This window comes from Chiloscyllium plagiosum, chromosome 6, assembly GCF_004010195.1.
Source record: "Chiloscyllium plagiosum isolate BGI_BamShark_2017 chromosome 6, ASM401019v2, whole genome shotgun sequence".
NCBI lineage: Eukaryota > Metazoa > Chordata > Chondrichthyes > Orectolobiformes > Hemiscylliidae > Chiloscyllium > Chiloscyllium plagiosum.
The window spans coordinates 50,667,199-50,688,346 of NC_057715.1; the positions used below are offsets into that span (position 1 = coordinate 50,667,199).

Genomic DNA, 21,148 nt, shown 5'->3' on the forward strand with positions numbered 1-21,148 from the left:
AAGATTATTGCCCCTTAACAACATCTGGGCAATTTTGTTCTGCAACTTGCTGGAAATGAGCAGGGCAATAGTGCAATACCAGTGAGAGGGCAAATGGGATTGAAATAGACAAGTGAACGGAATGATCAAAATACCTCTTGCAGTGGGCAAAATGACAATGTACCACAGAGGAATGTATACATTAGATCTGGGGGCTTATGAAAGACTTAACAATTTAAGCATTTACACAGTGACAAACATGAGAATGCTGAATTATACATCTAAAGTCATAATCAGAATGTCTTTGCAGTTCATCCTCAATGAACAATGGAACGGCCAGACTTTATTTGCAACATAGCACTCTATTCTAGTTATAACATCACAGTAAGAATCATGAGCATTAGATAGGACACAGGATAGAGCAACAAAACTTGCTTGTACAAAATAAACAAACCTGCAGGAAAGATTGAATAAACGTATAAGCATGCACAGACAAATCAGTTCTTAAAAATAAAGGTTAAAAACAGCCCAATTAGAATATATTTCATCAGTGAAAATCTTTAGAACAATTTTCCAAATGGGATAATATACACATTGAAATACAGTCATTTAACAAAGAAAACATAATAATACAACAGTTAATTATAGATAAACATTGGGTTAAATTATATTTTCTTAAATTTTCTTCTCGTAATGAATAATATTAAACAAAATTATTTACCTTGATTCTTTCCAGTCGAATTAAGCCATTGGTTTAGGTTTCTAGTATACTTCTCCACTACCTGCTGAATCTTTCTTCCTGTTGGAATACATTCTTCTAAACTGGGACAACAACGATCAATGTCTTGATTTTCAGCTGTGTCCTTGTTCACAGAGAGTGAAGTTGAAGTTGAGGGAGCAGTTGACTGTCCAGTAATGATGTCATGAGCAGCGGAGGAATGATCACCTATTAGAGAAACAAAAAAAAACTTTAAGAACTATGCTAATCATACGGTACTGAAGATACAACATACAAGAGCAAAGATGTACTGCTGATGCTATGAAGCTCAGGTTTGACTGCATTTGGAATAGTGAAGTTTTGGGTCCTGGATCTAAGGAAGGACATTTGCCTTTGGAGGAGGTCCAGAAGAAGTTTACAAGACTGATCCCAGAGATGAAAGGTTTGTCACATGAGGAATAGTTGAGGTCTCTGGGACTGTACTCAATGGAGTTTGGAAGGATGATGGGGTTCGGTCTGAAACCTAGAGAATTTTGAGAGGCCTGAATAGAGTGGACATGGAAATGATGTTCCCAATAGGAGAGTAGGACCAGAAGGTACAGCATCAGTGTGGAGGAGTGACCTTTCAGAATGGATGAGAAAGAATTTCTTCAGTCAGCAGGTGACTCTGTGGAATCCATTGCCACAGAAGATTGTATAGGCTAAGTCATTGTTTGTATTTAAGACAGAGGCAGATAGGTTCTGGATTTGTCAGGAGATCAAGGGTTATGGGAGAAGGGAGGAGAACGGGGTTGAGAAATATATCAGCCATAATTGAATGGAAGAGCAAACGGAATGTGCCAAATGGCTTAATTCTATTCTTACGTCTAATGGTCCACACATCACTACAAAAAAATGGATGTTAAATAATGCCCATTCATCCCTTATTAATGCAAAAAATTATGTTGAATCCTGCAGAGTTGAGAATCGAACATACATATAAAATTGATTTGCACAACATTTTGAAATTATAAAACATCTGGGATGTCAAAATATGCTGCATCACAGAAGAAGTTTCCACAGACAGTAGAATATGTGGAAATGAAAATTACAAACCTGGACTGACAGGACCAATATCTGTTGGTTCACTTGAAGGTAAACTCCCAGTAGATAGTGTTGTGGAAAATAGTTGACCTTCCTCAGGAGCTTTTTGAATATTACCAGACCAAGAATAAGGAAATAACACCTGTAGCATATAAAGATGTTATGTATAAAAAGTGAAATCTAACAACAGATTCTAAAGCATAGAGCAATTAAAGGGAAATAATAGATTATTTTTTTCAATTACTCCTCGGTCATAAATTTAAAGTTAAAACAAAATGCTCAACACGAGCATGAAAAACACTGAATCAGCCTGAGGGAGGTCATATATTTGTTCCACCTCGCAAAGAAAAATTAAAGAGATGACCATTGTGTATCTTAGAATTGCAATAGGACGAGTCGGGAGACTAACCGAGAATCGTGCTTCAACGGAAAACTTCTTACAGTAGACATGGTATGTTTATTTTCTTAATGCATTGGATGATTCTTGGCTAACTCCAATGACAATGAGTAGAATAGCACTAAGGTTCAATTCAGCTCTTCCTACAGTTAATGGGCAGTTTAGGAAAAGAGAGATCAAATCAACAGAATTCAGCGAGATTATCATGGCAGGTTGAATACTGTAGCTAAACTAATATGGAAAGGAATCTCAAAGAAGTTTACATAAAAAGGAGACACGAACCATGATATATTTAGCAAGAGAATTAACATTTTGACAGTTCCCAAATAAACTTTTACCATCCCCCACGGAATCAGTGAAATCTCACTATTCAGGTATATTTAATATCAAGTTTCAAGACATTCTCAGACCCAGTTAAAATTGCACATAGCAATTTATTCATACTTGCCCATTTTTATGGATAAATTTCAAAAGGCCATTTAATACTCAAGATTAAATTAAAAACTATGATACCATAAACATCTTAATTTAACTCTGAACTGCATTCAGTAGGCAGCAAACTTACATACTTTACTGAGGTTAATGCTACACCTTGGTGAAAATCTTTCTGCATTTGTTGGCTAATCTGGGTTTTATTACAATTAATTAACCCCTCAAATATGTTGTTTCATACAGTATTGTGATCTCTAAAATCCAAACAACAAAAGTTGTCACTGAATGTCGTCAAAATGTTGCATTTTAGACGCCTCAACAATAATAATGCTGCAAGAAAATGGTGTTTAAACATGAAGATCGAGCTGATTGTTTTCTTATTAATGACTTAAGTATACTTTTTAATATACTAGACACTAAATCACTAATTTGTTTTTAAATCAAGTACAAGGATTGGAGGGAGGAGAATGTTGTTTCTCTTTTCAAGAAAGGGAATAGGAAAATCCCTGGCAATTACAGACCAGTCAGTCTTACGTCTGAGGTCAGCAAGGTTTTGGAAAGAATTCTGAGGGATGGGATTTATGACTATTTGGAAAAGCATAGTGTGATTACAAGCAGTCAGCATGGCTTTGTGCGGGGCAGGTCTTGCCTCACAAATCTTATTGAATTCTTCGAGGTGGTGTCAAGACAGGTTGACTAAGGTCAGGCAATGGATGTGGTGTAAATGAACTTCAGCAAGACATTTGATAAGGTTGCCCATGATAGGCTCGGTCATAAAGTCAGGAGGTATGGGATACAGGGAGATGTGGCTGTCTGGATTCAGAATTAGTTGGCTGACAGAAGGCAGAGGGTGGTTGTAGATGGAAAGTATTCTGCCTGGAGGTCAGTGGTGAGTGGTGTCCCGCAGGGCTCTACTCTTTGTAGTTCTTATAAATGACTTGGATGAGGAGGTTGAGGGGTGGGCTAGTAAATTTGCCGATGACGCAAAGGTTAGAGGTGCCGTTGATAGTATCGAGGGCTATTGCAGGCTGCAATGTGACACTGACAGGATGCAGAACTGGGTAGAGAAATGGCAGATGGAGTTCAACCTGGATAAATGCGAAGTGATGCATTTTGGAAGGTCAAATTATAGAATATAGGATTAAAAACAGGATTCTTGGCAGTGTGGAGGAACAGCGGGATCTTAGTGTTCAAGTGCATACATCCCTCAAAGTTGACACCAAGTGAATAGGGTTGTTAAGAAAGCATATGGTGTTTTGGCTTTCATTAACAAAGGGATCAATGGGAGGTTTTGCCGCAGCTCTACAAATCCCACACTTTGAATACTATGTCCCATTCATGTTGCCCTATTATAGGGGAGATGCGGAGGCTTTGGAGAGGGTGCAAAGAAGGTCTACCAGGATACTGCCTGGACTGGACGGCTTGTCTTACGAAGAGAGGTTGACTAAACTCGGACTCTTCTCTCTGGAGAGAAGAAGGGAGAGAGGTGTACAAGGTAATGAGAGACATGGATGGAGTCAATAGCCAGAGACTTTACCCCAGGGCAGGACTGACTGCCATAAGGAGTCATAGTTTGAAGGCGTTAGGAGGAAGGTATAGAGGAGACATCAGAGGTAGGTTCTTTACGCACAAAGTTGTGAACACATGGAATGCATTGCCAGCGGTGATGGTGGATGCACAGTCATTAGGGTCATTCAAACGACTACTGGACATGCACAACTGTAAATTGAGGGTTGCGTAGGTTATTTTATTTTAGATTGAGATCAATCCTCAGCACAACATTGTGGGCTAAAGAGCCTGTTCTGTGCTGTACTTTTCTATATTCTGTGTTCTATACTTTAAAGGTTAAGTGTTATTCAGCATTACAAGTCAACATAGTGTGAAGACCTTTCTTAATTTACTGTTTCTGAAAGGAAGAAATTATATCTAGATAGTGCATTTAAGATAATGAAATATTCCATTCTGCTTCACAAGAGCAAAAAACAAAGTATGACACCAAAAATATACAATATTAGGTCAGTTGATCATAAGGTTAGGTCACATGTTTAGGGTTTGAGGAGTGTTTCAAAGGAGGAAATAAATATAGAGGAGGAGAGCTGGTGAAGATACTGAAGTTATGTAGATTTTAAGCTCTAAAGGGACAGCTACTTCTAATGATAAAGCAATTAAAATTAAGGATCCACAAGTGGCCAGAATTAGAGCATCACGGATAGCTCTGATATTACTGGGTTACAGAAGATTAAAGAGATAGAGGTGGCATGCACATGTTTGTTTTCAAAATTACAGGAGAATTTTTAAAATGAAGACACTGCTTGACCAGCAGCAGCAAGCACAGTTTATAGAGTAATGCAGCATGGAAGCAGATCATTTGATCCAACAGGTCGAACATAATCCTAAACTAAGCTCATCCCACCTGCCTACCACCAGCACATACTCCTCTAAACCTTTCCTATTCATGTACATAAACAAACATATTTTATGACGTGGAGGTGCCAGTGTTGGACTCAAGTGGACAAACTTAAAAATCACAACATTAGGTTATAGCCCAACAGGTTTATTTGGAAGTACAAGTTTTCAGAGCAATGCTGACCAACCTTACAGCCAACTTACTCAGCCAGCAAACTTACATGCAATTTATCTCCTTTATCCTTTTTTTCCTTTCCTCATTTGAGTTTCGCATTGGGAGTAAACCAGGAATTACCACTTTTAAAGGTACTATTTTTAAACCTTTGACTAACTTCTTAAATTCACTGTGTACTGCTTTAATCTTTTCCCTAAAAATATCAACTAGGAGAAAGTGAGGTTTGCAGATGCTGGAGATCAGAGCTGAAAAAGGTGTTGCTGGAAAAGCGCAGCAGGTCAGGCAGCATCCAAGGAGCAGGAGAATCGATGTTTCGGGCATAAGCCCTGAAGAATTCCTGAAGGGCTTAGGCCCGAAACGTCGATTCTCCTGCTCCTTGGATGCTGCCTGACCTGCTGCGCTTTTCCAGCAACACATTTTTCAGCCCTAAAAATATCAATCCAACCAATGCATACAATTATTTCCAGCTTTCCCCTTTAACAATATGCTTGAAACATTTAGAGATTTCCTTAATCCTAGCACCAGGAAAGCAACATACCATCCTAAATTTACATTCAATGCCACAGATCTCCTGTCCATGATTTTGACAGAATAATCCCCTCTAACAATAATGCTATTAACTTTTGTCAAACATTGCCCAACATAAAAATCACTGAGCAGGAATATCATTGATACATATAAAATTCTAAGAGGTCAAGACAGGCTAGATGCAGGGAGGATGTCCCAGGTGGGGTGAGTCCAGAACCAGGGGTCATAGTTGAAGTGATAAACTTATTAGGACTGATAGGAGGAGGAATTTATTCAAAGAATGGTAAACCTGTGAAATTCACCATCACAGAAGTGATTCAGACCAAAACACTGTTTTCAAGGAGGTAGATATAGGTGTTGCTAAATGGATCAAGGGGAGGTGGGATTAGGGAATTAACCTCAGCCACGATTATACTGCATGGCAGAGCAGGCTCAAGATGTTGAATGAGCCTACTCTTGTTCCTTTCTTCTGCTTCTTCTTCATGCATCATTGCTCTACAGAAAGAACTGTTAGGTTATCAGAAAAGTAATAACCATTTCTACATGCGCACACACAGAAACAAACAAACAAATAAACAAACATTATATAGATACATGCATAGAATCATATGCAAAATACTGAGCTCAGTTCAAGTGTAGTGAACATCACTGGAAACATTTTAAAATCAGTAATTAAGTATTTTCATCATTGCTCAGAACAAAAAATGCTTACAATCACAGAAGAAATACCCATTTACTCATCCACACAATAACTTCAACACACACACACACACACACACACACACACACACACACACACACACACACACACACACACACAGCTTCTCTGGTCTGATCACTAATCATTCATTATTTGATTAAATAATGATCAGATTTGGCTATTTTTCATCATTGACCCACTGAATACTCCAGTAGATCTCAGAAGAGATTCAGATGGATTATAATCAGTGTAACAAACACATGTGCCCTTTCCACTTAATTACCTCTCCCTTGACTTGGCAATGTCACCATTTCCCTACTTTAAATTCTATGGCACAATAAAGTACCTCTAGATCTGCTTAACACAAACCAGATTCAAAATGAAGTCAAAACCAAAAAAAGTCTAATGTATTTAAAATATCAGATCCCGATGCCAGCAATTGAGGAAATATTACAAATTAAGAGTTCATTAGACTATGCCTCAACAACTTATTGATTCATAAATACAGAAATGAACAGAAAAATATATTTGATGGTAACCATAGATGTATTAATATTAAAAGTGTGTTGGACTGCTTGCTTGCTATATCAATCAAAATGAACACTTATGCTTTACAATAATGCTGATATTCATAATAAAATTATTACTTGCCTTACTAGCTGTATGATGTATGGGACCAGGAAACGCAAGCATACTGCTTTCAACATGAGAGGAACCTAATTTGAAGTAAATAGAAAGAATCAGCACAACTGACACCAAACCTAGTCAGTCTGGAATTCATTCTTTCTCTAGATTCGTGCATCATTTCATCTATCACAAACTCATCCATATAACGGTCAAAATCTTATTAAAACAGAATTAACTGAGTTATTAGACTTTTGGAAATGAAAATTATTTTCAACCTCAAATGTTACAACTTTCAGTTATTTATTCTTCTTGCTTTGATCTTTCTTTTGCCTAGCAAAGATGTACCAACAGGGTATGTCTGTAACTAACATCAAAACTTGCTTTAAAAAATACTTTTAGGATAACTAAAGGCTGAAATTTCTAAGTAATCAAATTAGACTTTCTTATACTGCTGCAAGTTTGCAGTAACATAGACACTAACCGAATAAATATCAAACCAAATAAACTGCACATCTTCAGAAATTAACTTAGGCTACTCAAGACATGTTAAAAAAAAAGAAAACAAATACTTGGGTATTACAACAAATTAATTATAATTTCTTACATTATTTGAAGAGACCCCCAAAATTATACTTAATCTTGAGTTTTTTTTAAAGAATGTCATACATTCAGAGCAAATTGGTTTCACAGGTCATCAGTCAACAGTTAATACACATCTCAAGTTTCCCTGGAGGTTGTGGTCAGATGCTTACATAAAGCAGGTTAATATGCAATTTATTTGGTTTGATATTTGTTCAGTTAATGTCTATGTAACTGCAACCATGCCTTGTTCTGGAGGATGTCAAACCTCTTGAGTAATGTTGGAGCTGCACTCTTCCAAGAAAGTGGGGATTATTCCATCAGATTCTTGCTTTTTGCCTTGTAGATGACCAAGGAGCTTTGGAGTGTCAGAAGGGGAGTTACTCACTGCAGAATTCCTGTTTTTGTCGGCCCATTATTTATATAGCAAGTCTAGTTGAGTTTCTGATCAATGATAATCACCACGGTGTTGACACCAGGATATTCAGCAAAGTTATTGCAACTGACTGTCAGGAAGCAACAATTCAGTTCTCTTGTTGAAGATGGTCACTGCCTGACACTTCTGGGGCACAAATGTTATTTGTCAAGTTAGCCAAAACCCGAACGTTGTCCAGGCTGTATTGAAATTGGACACAGACTGAAGTAGTATAAATCACCATGAATGGTGCTAAATAATCACTCAACCATCCGCTAACATCACCACTTCTACCTTATAATTGAGAGGAAGTCAGCAATGAAGCAGCTAAAGGTGGTTTTGCCTTGAACACCTGAAAAGATGTCAGAGAACTGGAACATCAGCCTTCAAAAGCTACAAACATTTTCCTTCGTGATAGATATAACTCCAACCAGCAAATCTTACTCCTAATTCCCATTGTGTCCAGGTTTGACAAGCGCACTTTGATGACACACTCGACCAAAAGTGGCCTTGATGTAAAGAGCACTGTTTCTCACCTCACCTCTGGAATTCGACTCATTTGTTTAGGTTATAAGTTAACCTAATAAGTTGTGATTCTGACAGAAACCAAATTAGGCAAAAACAAATAGGTTATTTTGAAACAGGTCCGAGCAATGTTGATAAACCCTTACCATCAGTTTACCGAAAGTTTCAAAAATTGAACTGAATATCAATTAAACAAAATTGTCTAAAAGGTAAGGAACCTAGAAGTACAGACTTTTAATATTTAACAAATACAAATGCACTTTTTATTTTACCTTGTCCTGCAAGACTGCTAATCTCCAATTTCAGTTTATCTCTCCAAGTCATTCTGCTCATTCGAAAGGAGTCTCCAGTGCAATTTGAAATATTAGACATTTGATGGCTGCTGCTTGTTGATACATTTGACAAATCTATTTCAGAGGAACAGGATGAATCTATCAGCTTTGGCCTTGACTCTTCAGCTTCTGAGCAACAGCAGTTATCTAAAGGCGTATTCCTGTTGACTGATGTAGAACAGAACACAATTAAGGATGGCAACTGTATACCAATCACTAATATCATCTAGGTAGGAATTAAATATTTTATTAAAAACTGTTTTGTTAAAATTAGCTTCTACTGCAAATGTTGTTGACCATACTGATTTTCCATTATGCCATTTTTTGTGGTAAAGATTCCATTAGAATAATTTCAGGTTTTGTGTTCAGGCAAACAATAAGACCCTTCAAATTTCCAATCGAGAATATCCTTTGCAATCTGCTTAAAGTGCACATTGCTACAACGAACATGAAGTTGTTTTTTTTTTGTAAGTGAGTTGGAAAATCTTTTGAATTCAATAATTCAAAAATACCTAAAGAGTCAGTTTTTGAATTTCCATTCAAAGTCTCATTTGTTACTTGTCCAAAACCATCTATTCTTATTTTTGGACTTAAGTTGCTAAATGTTCAACTAAGCACAAGCAAGCAGCTGGCCAAAACAGGGGACACTCCACTCATTTAGACTCACAGTCATGCAGCATGGAAACAGACCATATGGTCCAACCAGACCTTGATGACCATAATCCCAAACTAAACTAATCCCACCTGCCTGCTACTGGCTGATGTCCCTCCAAACCTTTGGTATTCGTGTATCCAACCAAATGTCTTTCAAATGCTGCAATTTTACCCACATCCATCACTTCCTCATGAAATTCATTCCACACATGAACCACCCTCAAAACAAATCTGCCTCATGTCATTTTTAAATCTCTCTCCTCTCATCTTAATGTGCCCCCTTGTCTTGAAATTCCCCATCTTATGGAAAAGACTACCACCATCAACTCCACAAATACCTCATTATTTTATGAACTTCTCAGATCACCGGTCAATCTCCAGTGAAAAAACTGCCAGCCTATCCAGCCTCCCTTTATAACTCAGACATTCCATACCCAGCAACATTCTGGTAAATCTCTTCTGAACCCTCTCCAGCTTGATTATATTCTTTATATAACTGAGTGACCAGAACTGAACACCAGTACTGGGGCGGCACGTTGGCTCAGTGGTTAGCACTGTTGCCTCACAGCACCAGGGTCCCAGTTTTGATTCCAGCCTCGGGCTACTGTCTGCGTGGGTTTCTTCCAGGTGCTCCGGTTCCCTCCCACAGTCCAAAGATAACAGCTGCTCCTTTATTGAAGTATTTTAGGTGTTGGAGGCGATTTCCTCAAATTCCAGGAGCAGTAATTACTGTTTTATATGCTGTTGCATTGTTTTGGAACTTTGGGGAAAAAAGTCAAAACAACAGCAGTTTTAAAAGGGAGAAGAACAGACAAAGGAAGCACTTGGTGAGGTCAGTGCAGGAGAGAGAGAAAGAAACTGGCACAGCAGTGAACCTTCAGTTACTGCCTTTGCTGTTTGAATTCATGTATCGCTGGACATCGGAGTGCGTCTGGGATAATTAGCAAACAGTGAAATTCACAACTGATATTGAAGGAACTGTCTGGGTGAAGTTCACAGCACAGAAGCAGATAGGTGTATTGTTTTTATGTGTAACCTACAGAAAATCTGTAGTGAGTAGAGTGGGATCTTTCTTGATTATATGTTTTTTGACATATGTCTCTTGATTAAACTTAAAATTTAAGCCATAACTATTAATTTAACCTGGGGCAGTGTTTTGTAGAGGAATACGGTGGTGTAATTTTCTGGGTCTGTAGATTGTGAAGGAGAAAAAATGGTCTTTAGTAGAGTGATACGCACTTCTTGTCAGATGTGGGAGTTTAGAGAGAGTTTAAGGATTACTGTGGATTATATCTGCAATAAATGCTGTTGGTTGCGAATCTTATCAGATTGAATGGATCGGTTGGAGAGACAGTTAGAAGCAATGAGGAATTTGCAATAGCAACAGTATGTGATGGATGGCAGTTATAGGAAGAGGGGGGAAATCTCAGATACAGTCACATACATGGGTTATCTCCAGGAAAGATAAGAGAGATAGGCAGCTAGTGCAGGAGCCTTCTATGGCTATACCTATTTCAAACAAGTATGCTGTTTTGGAAAATGTAGGGGGTGATAGATTCTCAGGGGAACGTAGCCAAGTTTCTGGTATTGAGACTGGTTCTAATGCAACAAGGGGTACATCAGGTTCCAAGAAATCAATTGTGTTAGGGGACTCTCTAGTCCGAGGTACAGACAGACGTTTCTGTGGCCAGCAGTGAAAAAGCAGAATGGTGTGTTGCTTCCCTGGTGCCAGGACCAAGGATGTCTCAGAGAGGGTGCAGAACGTTCTCAAGGGGGAGAGGGGCCAGCAAGAGGTCATTGTCCATATCAGAACCAACAACATAGGAAGGGAAAAGGTTGAGAATCTGAAGGGTGATTACAGAGAATTAGGCAGGAATTTAAAAAGGAGGTCCTCAAGCGTAGTAATATCTGGAATACTCCTGGTGCTATGAACTAGTGAGGGCAGGAATACGAGGATAGAGCTGATGAGTGCAAGGCTGAGGAGCTGGTGTATGGGTGAAAGCTTCACTTGTGTGGACCATTGGGGTAGGAGTGACCTGTACAAGAAGGACGGTTTGCACCTAAATTGAAAGGGGACTAATACGCTGGCAGGGAAATTTGCTAGAACTGCTTGGGAGGATTTAAACTAGTAAGGTGGGGAAATCAATCAATCTGAGACTTGTGCAGTTGAGAACACAAACGAGTCAAACAGTAAGGGCATACAGGGACAAGGTAGGACTGATAAATTAAACTGCATTTATTTCAATTCAAGGGGCCTAACAGGGAAGACAAATGAACTCAGGGCATAGTTAGGAACATGGGACTGGGATGTCATAGCAATTACGGAAACATGGCCCAAAAGCGGGCAGGACTGGCAGCTTAATGTTCCAGGATATAAATGCTACAGGAAGGATAGAAAGGGAGGCAAAGAGAGGAGGGGGAGTGGCATTTTTGATAAGGGATAGCATTACAGCTGTGCTGAGAGAGGATATTCTTGGAAATACATCCAGGGAAGTTATTTGGGTGGAACTGAGAAATAAGAAAGGGATGATCACCTTATTGGGATCGTATTATAGACCCCCTAATAGTCAGAGGGAAATTGAGAAACAAACTTGTGAGGAGCCTTCAGCTATCAGTAAGAATAATAGGGTGGTTATGTTAGGGGATTTTAACTTTCCAAACATAGACTAGGACTGCCATAGTGTTAAGGGTTTAGATGGAGAAGAATTTGTTAAGTGTGTACAAGAAAATTTTCTGATGCAGTTTATGGATGGACCTATTAGAGAAGGTGCAAAACCTGACCTACTCTTGGGAAATAAGGCAGGGCAGGTGACTGAGGTGTCAGTGGGGGAGCACTTTGGGGCCAACAACCATAATTCTATTTAATTTAAAATAGTGATGGAAAAGGATAGACCAGATCTAAAAGTTGAAGTTCTAAATTGGAGAAAGGCCAATTGTGACGGTATTGGGCAAGAACTGTGGTGGCACGGTGGCTCAGTGGTTAGCACTGTTGCCTCACTGTGCCAGAGACCCTGGTTCAATTCCACCCTCAGGCAACTGCCTGTGTGGAGTTTGCACATTCTCCCAGTGTCTGCGTGGGTTTCCCCTGGGTGCTCCGGGTTCCTCCAACAATCCTGTAGATCAGGTGAACTGGCCATTGTAAATTGCCTGTAGTGTTAGGTGCATTAGTCAGGGGTAAGTGTAGGGGAATGGTCCTGGGTGGGTAGCTCTTCGGAGGGTCAGTGTGGACTCGTTGAGCCGAAGGGCCTGTTTCCACACTGTCTGTAATCTAACCTAATCTAATCTAAACTTTCAAAAGCAGGTTGGGGGGAGATGTTTGCAGGTAAAGTAACGGCTGGAAAATGGGAAGCCTTCAGAAATGAGATCATGAGAATCCAGAGAAAATATATTCCTGTTAGGGTGAAAGGAAAGGCTGGTAGGTATAGGGAATGCTGGATGACTAAAGAAATTGAGGGTTTGGTTAAGAAAAAGAAGGAAGCATATGTCAGGTATAGACAGGATAGAGTATAAAGGCAGTAGGAGTATACTTAAGAGGGAAATCAGGAGGGCAAAAAGAGGACACAAGCTAGCTTTGGCAAATAGAATTAAGGAGAATCCAACGGGTTTTTACAAATACATTAAGGACAAAAGAATAACTAAGGAGTGAATAGGGCCCCTCAAAGATCAGCAAGGCAGCCTTTCTGTGGAGCCGCAGGAGAAGGGGGAGATCCTAAACAAGTATTTTGCATCAGTATTTACTGTGGAAAAGGATATGGAAGATATAGAAAGTAGCGACATAGATGGTGACACCTTGCAAAGTGTCCATATTACAGAAGAGGAAATGCTAGATGTCTTGAAATGCATAAAAGTGGATAAATTCCCAGGACCTGATCAGGTATACCCTAGAACTCTGTGGGAAGCTGGAGAAGTGATTGCTGGGCCTCTTGCTAAGATATTTGTATTATTGATAGTCACAAGTGAGGTGCCAGAAGACTGGAGGTTGGCAAACATGATGCCACTCTTTAAGAAGGGTAGTAAGGATAAGCCAGGGAACTATAGGCCAGTGTGCCTGACCTCTATGGTGGGCAAGCTGTTGGAAGGAATCGTGAGGGACAGGATGTACATGTATTTGGAAAGGCAAGGTCTAACGAGGGATAGTCAACATGGCTTTGTGCCTGGGAAATCATGTCTCACAAACTTTTTTTGATTAGATTAGATTACTTACAGTGTGGAAACAAGCCCTTCGGCCCAACAAGTCCACACCGATCTGCCGAAGCGCAACCCACCCATACCCCTACATTTACTCCTTTACCTAACACTACGGGCAATTTAGCATGGCCAATTCACCTGACCTGCACAGTTTTGGACTGTGGGAGGAAACCAGAGCACCCAGAGGAAACCCATGCAGACACGGGGAGAATGTGCAAACTCCACACAATCAGTCGCCTGAGTCGGGAATTGAACCCGGGTCTCTGGCGCTGTGAGGCAGCAGTGCTAACCACTGGACCACCGTGCCGCCTAACTTGACTGAGTTTTTTGAAGAAGTAACAAAGAGGACTGATGAGGGCAGAGCGGTAGATGTCATCAATATGGACTTCAATAAGACATTTGACAAGGTCCCCCACGGGAGACTGATTAGCAAGGTTAGACCTCACGGAATACAGGAACAACTAGCCATTTGGATACAGAACTGGCTCAAAAGGTAGAAGACAGAGGGTGGTGGTGGAGGGTTGTTTTTTCAGACTGGAGGCCTGTGACCAGTGGAGTGCCACAAGGATCAGTGCTGAGTCCTCTACTTTTTGTCATTTACATAAATGATTTGGATGCAAGCATTAGAGGTATAGTTAGTAAGTTTGCAGATGACACCAAAATTGGAGATGTAGTGAACAGCGAATCGGGGTTACCTCCGATTACAACAGGATCTTGACCAGATGGGCCAATGGGCTGAGAAGTGGTAGATGGAGGTTAATTCAGATAATGCAAGGTGCTGCATTTTGGGAAAGCAAATCTTAGCAGGACTTATACACTTAAAAGCAAGGTCCTAGGAAGTGTTGCTGATCAAAGAGACCTTGGAGTGCAGGTTCATAGCTCCTTGAAAGTGGAGTCGCAGGTAGATAGGATAGTGTAGAAGGTGTTTCGTATCAAAAGAGAAAATGCTGGAAAATCTCAACAGGTCTGGCAGCATCTGTAAGGAGAGAAAACAGCTGACATTTCGAGTCTAACTGACCCTTTGTCAAAGGTGTTTGGTATGCTTTCCTTTATTGGTCAGAGTGTCAAGTACAGGAGTTAGGATGTCATTTGCAGCTGTACAGGACAATTGGTTAGGCCACTGTTGAAATTTGCATGCAGTTCTGGTCTCCTTCCTATTGGAAAGATGTTGTGAAACTTGAAAGGATTCAGAAAAGATTTAAAAAGATGTTGCCACATGTCATTTGCAGCTGTACAGGACAATTGGTTAGGGCACTGTTGAAATTTGCATGCAGTTCTGGTCTCCTTCCTATTAGAAAGATGTTGTGAAACTTGAAAGGATTCAGAAAAGATTTAAAAAGATGTTGCCACAGTTGGAGGATTTGAGCTATAGGTAGAGGCTGAACAGGCTGGGGCTGTTTTCCCTGGAGTGTCAGAGGCCGAGGGGGTGAACTTATAGAGGTTTACAAAATTGAGGGGCATGGATAGGGCAAGTCGGCAAAGTCTTTTCCCTGTGGTCATGGAGTCCAGAACTAGAGGGCATAGGTTTAGGGTGAGAGGGGAAAGATATAAAAGAGACCCAAGGGCAACATTTTCACGCAGAGGGTGGTACGTGTATGGAACAAGCTGCCAGAGGAAGTGGTGGTGGCTGGTACAATTGCAACATTTAAGAGGCATTTGGATGGGTATATGAATAGGAAGGGATATAGGCCGGGTGCTGACAGGTGGACTAGATTGCGTTGGGATATCTGGTCGACATGAACGGGTTGGACCAAAGGGTCTGTTTCCATGCTATACATCTCTATGACTCTACGATTAAGAGATTGCATTGAACCAAGTTGTCTATACCTAAAGTAAGATTCTCTTTCACACTTGGCTGGAACCTCAAAATCTTTATTCATCCATTGTTCCTTCACTTTACCAGCCTTCCCCTTCACTTAAACAGGAACAAAATGCCTTTGAACTCTCATCATCACACTATCCAACACCTACTTGTCAGATGTCTTTTTAACTGCAAAGGTCTACTCCAATCAACTTTTGAAACTTCTTGTCTCATACCATTAAGATTTGCCTTATTCCAATTAAAATCGTTAACTTTTATGGAAGGCATGTCCTTTTCCACAACCATTTTAAAACCAATAGAATTATGATTGCAAGACCCAAAGTGTTCCCCAACCTTTACTTCAGTCACTTGCCCTACCTTCTTGCTCAAGTTCTAGTTTTGCTCCTGCTCTTGTAGGAGTATCTACATATTGATAAAGAATTTTTTTTGTTGAACACTTGATAAATTCTTCACCATCCGAACCTCTAACTGTGGTAGTCCCAGTCAATGTGTGGAAAGTTAAAATCTAATTATGATTACAAAAATCTGAGATCTCTGATATTGGTTTCTCAATTTCTTTCTTACTGTTTGGGTGATGGGCTATAGTACAATCCCAAAGTGAGCTTTCCTTTATTATTTGTAATTTCTACCCATAAATTTTCACTAGACAATTTTTCAGAAATATCTTCCCTAATTATCGCAGTAATGTATTCTTTAACCAAAATTCCTTAATCCCCCTTCCTTTCTTGCCTCCTTTTCTATACTTCCTACAGTATCTAAAACCCAGAACATTGAACTGCCAGTCTTGTCCATCTCTCAGCCAAGTTTCTGTAATAGCTATGCCGTCCCAATCCAATGTTCTTAAACATGCCAAGTTCATGAGCCTTATCTCTAACACCCCTTGTATTGAAATAAATGTGGGCGGCACAGTGGCTCAGTGGTTAGCACTGCTGCCTCCCAGCACCAGGATCAATTCCAGCCTCGGGTGATTGTCTGTGTGGAGTTTGCATATTCTCCATGTCTGCATGGGTTTCCTCCGGGTGCTCCGGTTTCCTCCCACAATACAAAGATGTGCAGATCAGGTGAATTAGCCCTGCTAAATTGCCCCAGAGTGTGAGGGTAATTAGTCAGAGGGAAATGAGTTTGGGTGGGTTACCCTTCGGAGGGTCGGTGTGGACTGGTTGGGCCGAAAGGCCTGTTTCTACACTGTAGGGAATGTAATCTAATCTAGTTCTTCAAAGTTACTACATTGTCTGATTCTCTTATCTTTCTTTTCTAATTGATGTGGTGTCCTCACATTCAGAGCCAATCCCTTCAATCCTTCCATTTACATCGCTACTTAAAATTCCACTATTCACTTTCTATATCAGTCTAAAGTTTCCCTTAATGGAATTAGCAAATCCCCCTGCTAAGACATTGGTCCCTTTACAGTTCAGGTTAGATCCATCCTTTTTGAACAGGTCTTTCTGATCTCAAAAGACATTCCAATTGTTCAAAAACCTGAATCCCTGAACAATATACCAGTCCTTCAGCCATTGATTTATCTCATTTAACCTTTTGTTCTTTCTCTCGTTTGATTTTAGCATTGGGAGTAAACCAGAAATTACTACTTTTAAGGTTTTAGCTTTTAATCTTCTACCTAATCTCCTAAATTCATTCTGTACTGCTTTAAACTCTTCCTTAAAATGTCATTCCTACCATCACGCAAAATAATTTCTGGCTTCTCAACCTCATCTTTCACAATATGTTTGAAACATTTAGAGATGCCCTTAATCCTAGCACCAGGAAAGCAACAAACCATACTAAAGAATCACTGCCACAGAACCGGCACGGTGGCACAGTGTTTAGCACTGCTGCCTCACAGCGCCAGAGACCCGGGTTCAATTCCCGCCTCAGGCGACTGACTGTGTGGAGTCTGCACGTTCTCCCAGTGTCTGCGTGGGTTTCCTCCGGGTGCTCCGGTTTCCTCCCACAGTCCAAAAATGTGCAGGTCAGGTGAATTGGCCATGCTAAATTGCCTGTAGTGTTAGTTAAGGGGTAAATGTAAGGGTAAGGATGGGTTGCGCTTCGGCGGGTCGTGTGGACTAGTTGGGCCGAAGGGCCTGTTTCCACACTGTAATGTAATCTAACCTCCTGTCTGTCTATGCCTCTGACAGAAGAGTCCCCTATAAAAAGTAACTCCATTCAATCTTGTTAAATTCTGCCCAACGTAACAATTGTTTTAAGTGTCCAATAACTGACTGGCCTTCCATTTTCCTCAGGAGACTATCCCCTTCAAAGTTCCAAAAACTGAATATCTAATTGATGGAGGCATAGCCATTGGAGACTTTTGAACGACCTTCTTACCTTTCCTGACAGTCACCCATCCATCTGACTTATACTGCTGGGTAATAACTTTTCTACTAGTCAGCTCACTCGGTACCTTATATATTGCCTTAATAACATTAAGCCTAAAGTTTCAATAACACCTTACAAATAAAATAATGTTAAAATGGAAAAAAAATTAAAATATATGTATAAAACTTAAATAAAATCAACCATTTAACTGATTATTAAATAAAAATGATTCCTCTTCAATAAATTGCTTGAGGAAAAAAAGAAAATCTCTACAGCTGACCACATATAGGACTTTTCAGAATGAAAACTCCTGAATTAAAATGAAACTATTCAGTTTTTCAAAAAAACCTTTGTAATGCAAAAAAAACCCTTCTAAAACACCTAGACTTTTAAAAATTTTTGAGTTAAGAATAAAAAAAATAAGAATTCACAGTAAACCCTTAAAAAGCTTGTTTTACAAAGATCTCAGTTTGAAAAAGAGATTTTTTTGTTTCATTTTGAATGTTAATAAAACAAAATGGGAAAAAAATTATATTAGTAAACTATAATGACTAAAGTAACTATAAAATTGAGCAAGATCCCAAAATGGCCATAAAAAGACACCATTTCGTGTAGGTACACCATTTCAGATCAGTTGGCTGGACATCTGGCTTGCAATGCAGCGCGACGTCAACAGCACAGGTTCAATGCTGTTCCGCCTGAGGTTACCATAAAGGTTCCCCCTTTTTAACCTCTCCCCTCACCCGAGTTGTGGTGACCCTCAGGTTAAACCATCACCAGTCTCTTTAAAAAAACTGAAAGAACTACAGATGCTGTAAATCAGAAACAAAAACAGACATTGCTGGAAATGGTCAGCAGGTCTGGCAGCACCTGTGAAGAGAAATCAAAGTTAATATTTTGGGTCTAGTTACTCTTCCTCAGAACTGATCGTAGCTCAGAAAATATGGGTTTATATACAGAAGCAAGAATGGGGGGGAAGGAGGTAAAGATAGGTAGGGATGGAGTCCAAAGAGAAGAACAGCTGAACAAAAGAATCAATAACGATTTGGCTGGGAGGGTGAATAGCTGTTAATGAAGACAGTTAGTGGCTAACAATGTGCAAACATTGTGTGTAATGGCAGATTATATGATAACAAGGCCTAGTGTGTGGTGTAAGGGGCAGGGACACAGAGTTCAGACCTTAAAATTATTGAATTCATATTGAATCCAGGAGGGCTGCAGGGTCCCCAAGTGGAAAATGAGATTTTCTACTTCTGGCTTGCGCTGAGCTTCGCTGGACAGAGACACAGATGTTGGCCAGGAAACAGGATCGTGTGTTAAAGTGGCAGGCAACGGGAAGCTCAGGGTCTTTCTTGCTGACAGAATGTAGATATTCCACAAAGTGGTTACCCAGTATATGCTTCACTTCCCCAATGTAAAGGAGACCACATTGTGAACAGCGAATCCAGTAGACTTGATTGTGACAGGCTCAGGCAAAAATGCAGCTTCACCTGGAAGGTACGTTTGGGCCCTTGGATACCGAGGATGGGGAGAGAGATACATGGGCAGGGGAAAGTGCCATGGAGTGGAGCAGCAGAGAGGATTATTGGGTGTGGATTACGGTGTCCTGGAGGGTGGATAAGGGAGGGGAGAGAAATGCGCTTCTGGTGATGGCTTCTTGCTGGAGGTGGAAGAAATGACAGCTGATGATCTTCTGGATGTGGATGCCACCAGTGGGATGGTAGGTGGGGACAGATCAGACGTTTGCTGCAGAAAGAAGCAGAGAGCGCTCAGAACATCCTGGTGGGGGACGGTCGTGTAAAGGTATTGCACATCCGGTCTCTCTTTAATGAGAGCACAGGAGTACAGCAACTATACCATACCATCTAAAGACTTCAGAATGGTATCAAGCATCCAAAAGTGACTTGTCTGCAGGATGGCCTGCAGCTAAAGAATGTGTCTGTAGTTTGACTGCTTGCTAGATTTGTTTAGTTATATTTCTCACAAAAAACGGATTTGAGAATCCAAAGTTTAAAAAAAAAAGGTATGCTGTTGAACATTCAATCCCATGCTACCTAATCTGTAGTCCGATCGTGGTGATTATACCTTGCCTTTTGGTTGTGGAATACCCCTATAGTTGGGGAAATAGAACAAAAAGCTGCAGAAAATAAATATTTTGGAAGAAAACTTCACTTTAATTTGTCATAAAGCTATGAATATAATTGCAATTCAAGAAACAAAAAGAAAAATAGAATAGTAGTTACCAAATAGAGACAGTCTATCACTTTTAGGGGATTCTCCTTCCTGGATTGCACTTAATTCATGCTGGTCAAACAGCCCAAAAAGTCCCAGTCTTAGCTTGGTTACAGGTGGCTTAGAAGGTCGCTGATACTGATCCTCACTTGAGAGTGCTTCAACATTTTGAGATGCTGACAAATAACTTCCTTTGCAAGTGGGAACTAGATTACAATAAAACATTGAAATAAGATAGGTTAATATCACTTAATTAATAATTTCCTACACAAGAAAACAATCACTAAAACAACAGTGTGCTTAAAGTGTCAAAGAATGATATATGAGGATCTTTCAGGGAAAGAAAGCTTGAACAACGCAGCAGTTACAAAAAGGCTTACATATTAATTGCACAAGAATATTTTGTTCTAAATATCATTTCACTTAGTACTAATTAAGTTAGTTTTGTGTAGAATTCCCAAGATTTCTAGTTAAATTGACCAGTTCGTGTCAATTTGGAATCATAGGACCACTGAGGAGTTAATGTACCATTTAGTGGAGTTGTTAGCTGCAGATCTTCCAGCTGAGCTTCATTTTTTAGTTGGAAATTCTCCTTGGTTGGTCCAGTGTTCAAGTCCTATAAATTTGCAGAAATGATGATGTTGGATGAAAATGCTCAACATTTCCACTTTCACAATGCAACAAGAGTCCAGAGTAGAACAACATTCAATAATATTTTACCCAACATACATGCAGACGGTAAAAGTATCTTATATTTTCATTCTGGTGCACATTTTAAAAATACGCAAACGTGAATAAAATGAATAAATATACCAACAGTAATATCCACACTAGTAGAAAAATCACAATGTATTCAGTATCAGTAAGTGCATGTGTTCAAATCTATAATGCTGGATTCCAGTATAAATATTGTTTTCTGGATTTTAACAGATTGTTGCATAGGGATCAGGTTTTAGATTGGAAGGGGGTTTCAGGCTTTTTGTGTGCAATAGAATTTCCACAGCATCTCTTTTGTGTTCAAGTACTCACACCCAGAACTG

General features: G+C 39.8%; 1 protein-coding gene and 1 non-coding gene across 2 annotated transcripts in view; both read right to left on the reverse strand.

Annotated features, from left to right (window-relative positions):
* The window catches only part of cep295 (centrosomal protein 295), a 187,738-nt gene that overhangs the window by 69,288 nt on the left and 97,302 nt on the right, over positions 1-21,148 (reverse strand). The window contains exons 15-20 of the mRNA XM_043691513.1: positions 20,637-20,724; positions 20,120-20,314; positions 8,837-9,064; positions 7,070-7,134; positions 1,793-1,922; positions 701-925 (exon numbers count right to left, since the gene is read on the reverse strand). Coding sequence (XP_043547448.1) covers positions 701-925; positions 1,793-1,922; positions 7,070-7,134; positions 8,837-9,064; positions 20,120-20,314; positions 20,637-20,724 — 931 coding nt within the window. The remainder of the gene's footprint in view (positions 1-700; positions 926-1,792; positions 1,923-7,069; positions 7,135-8,836; positions 9,065-20,119; positions 20,315-20,636; positions 20,725-21,148) is intronic.
* Positions 6,542-6,615, reverse strand: LOC122551213. The gene has a single exon (XR_006312060.1). It is a non-coding gene; the product is annotated as a small nucleolar RNA U2-19 (small nucleolar RNA).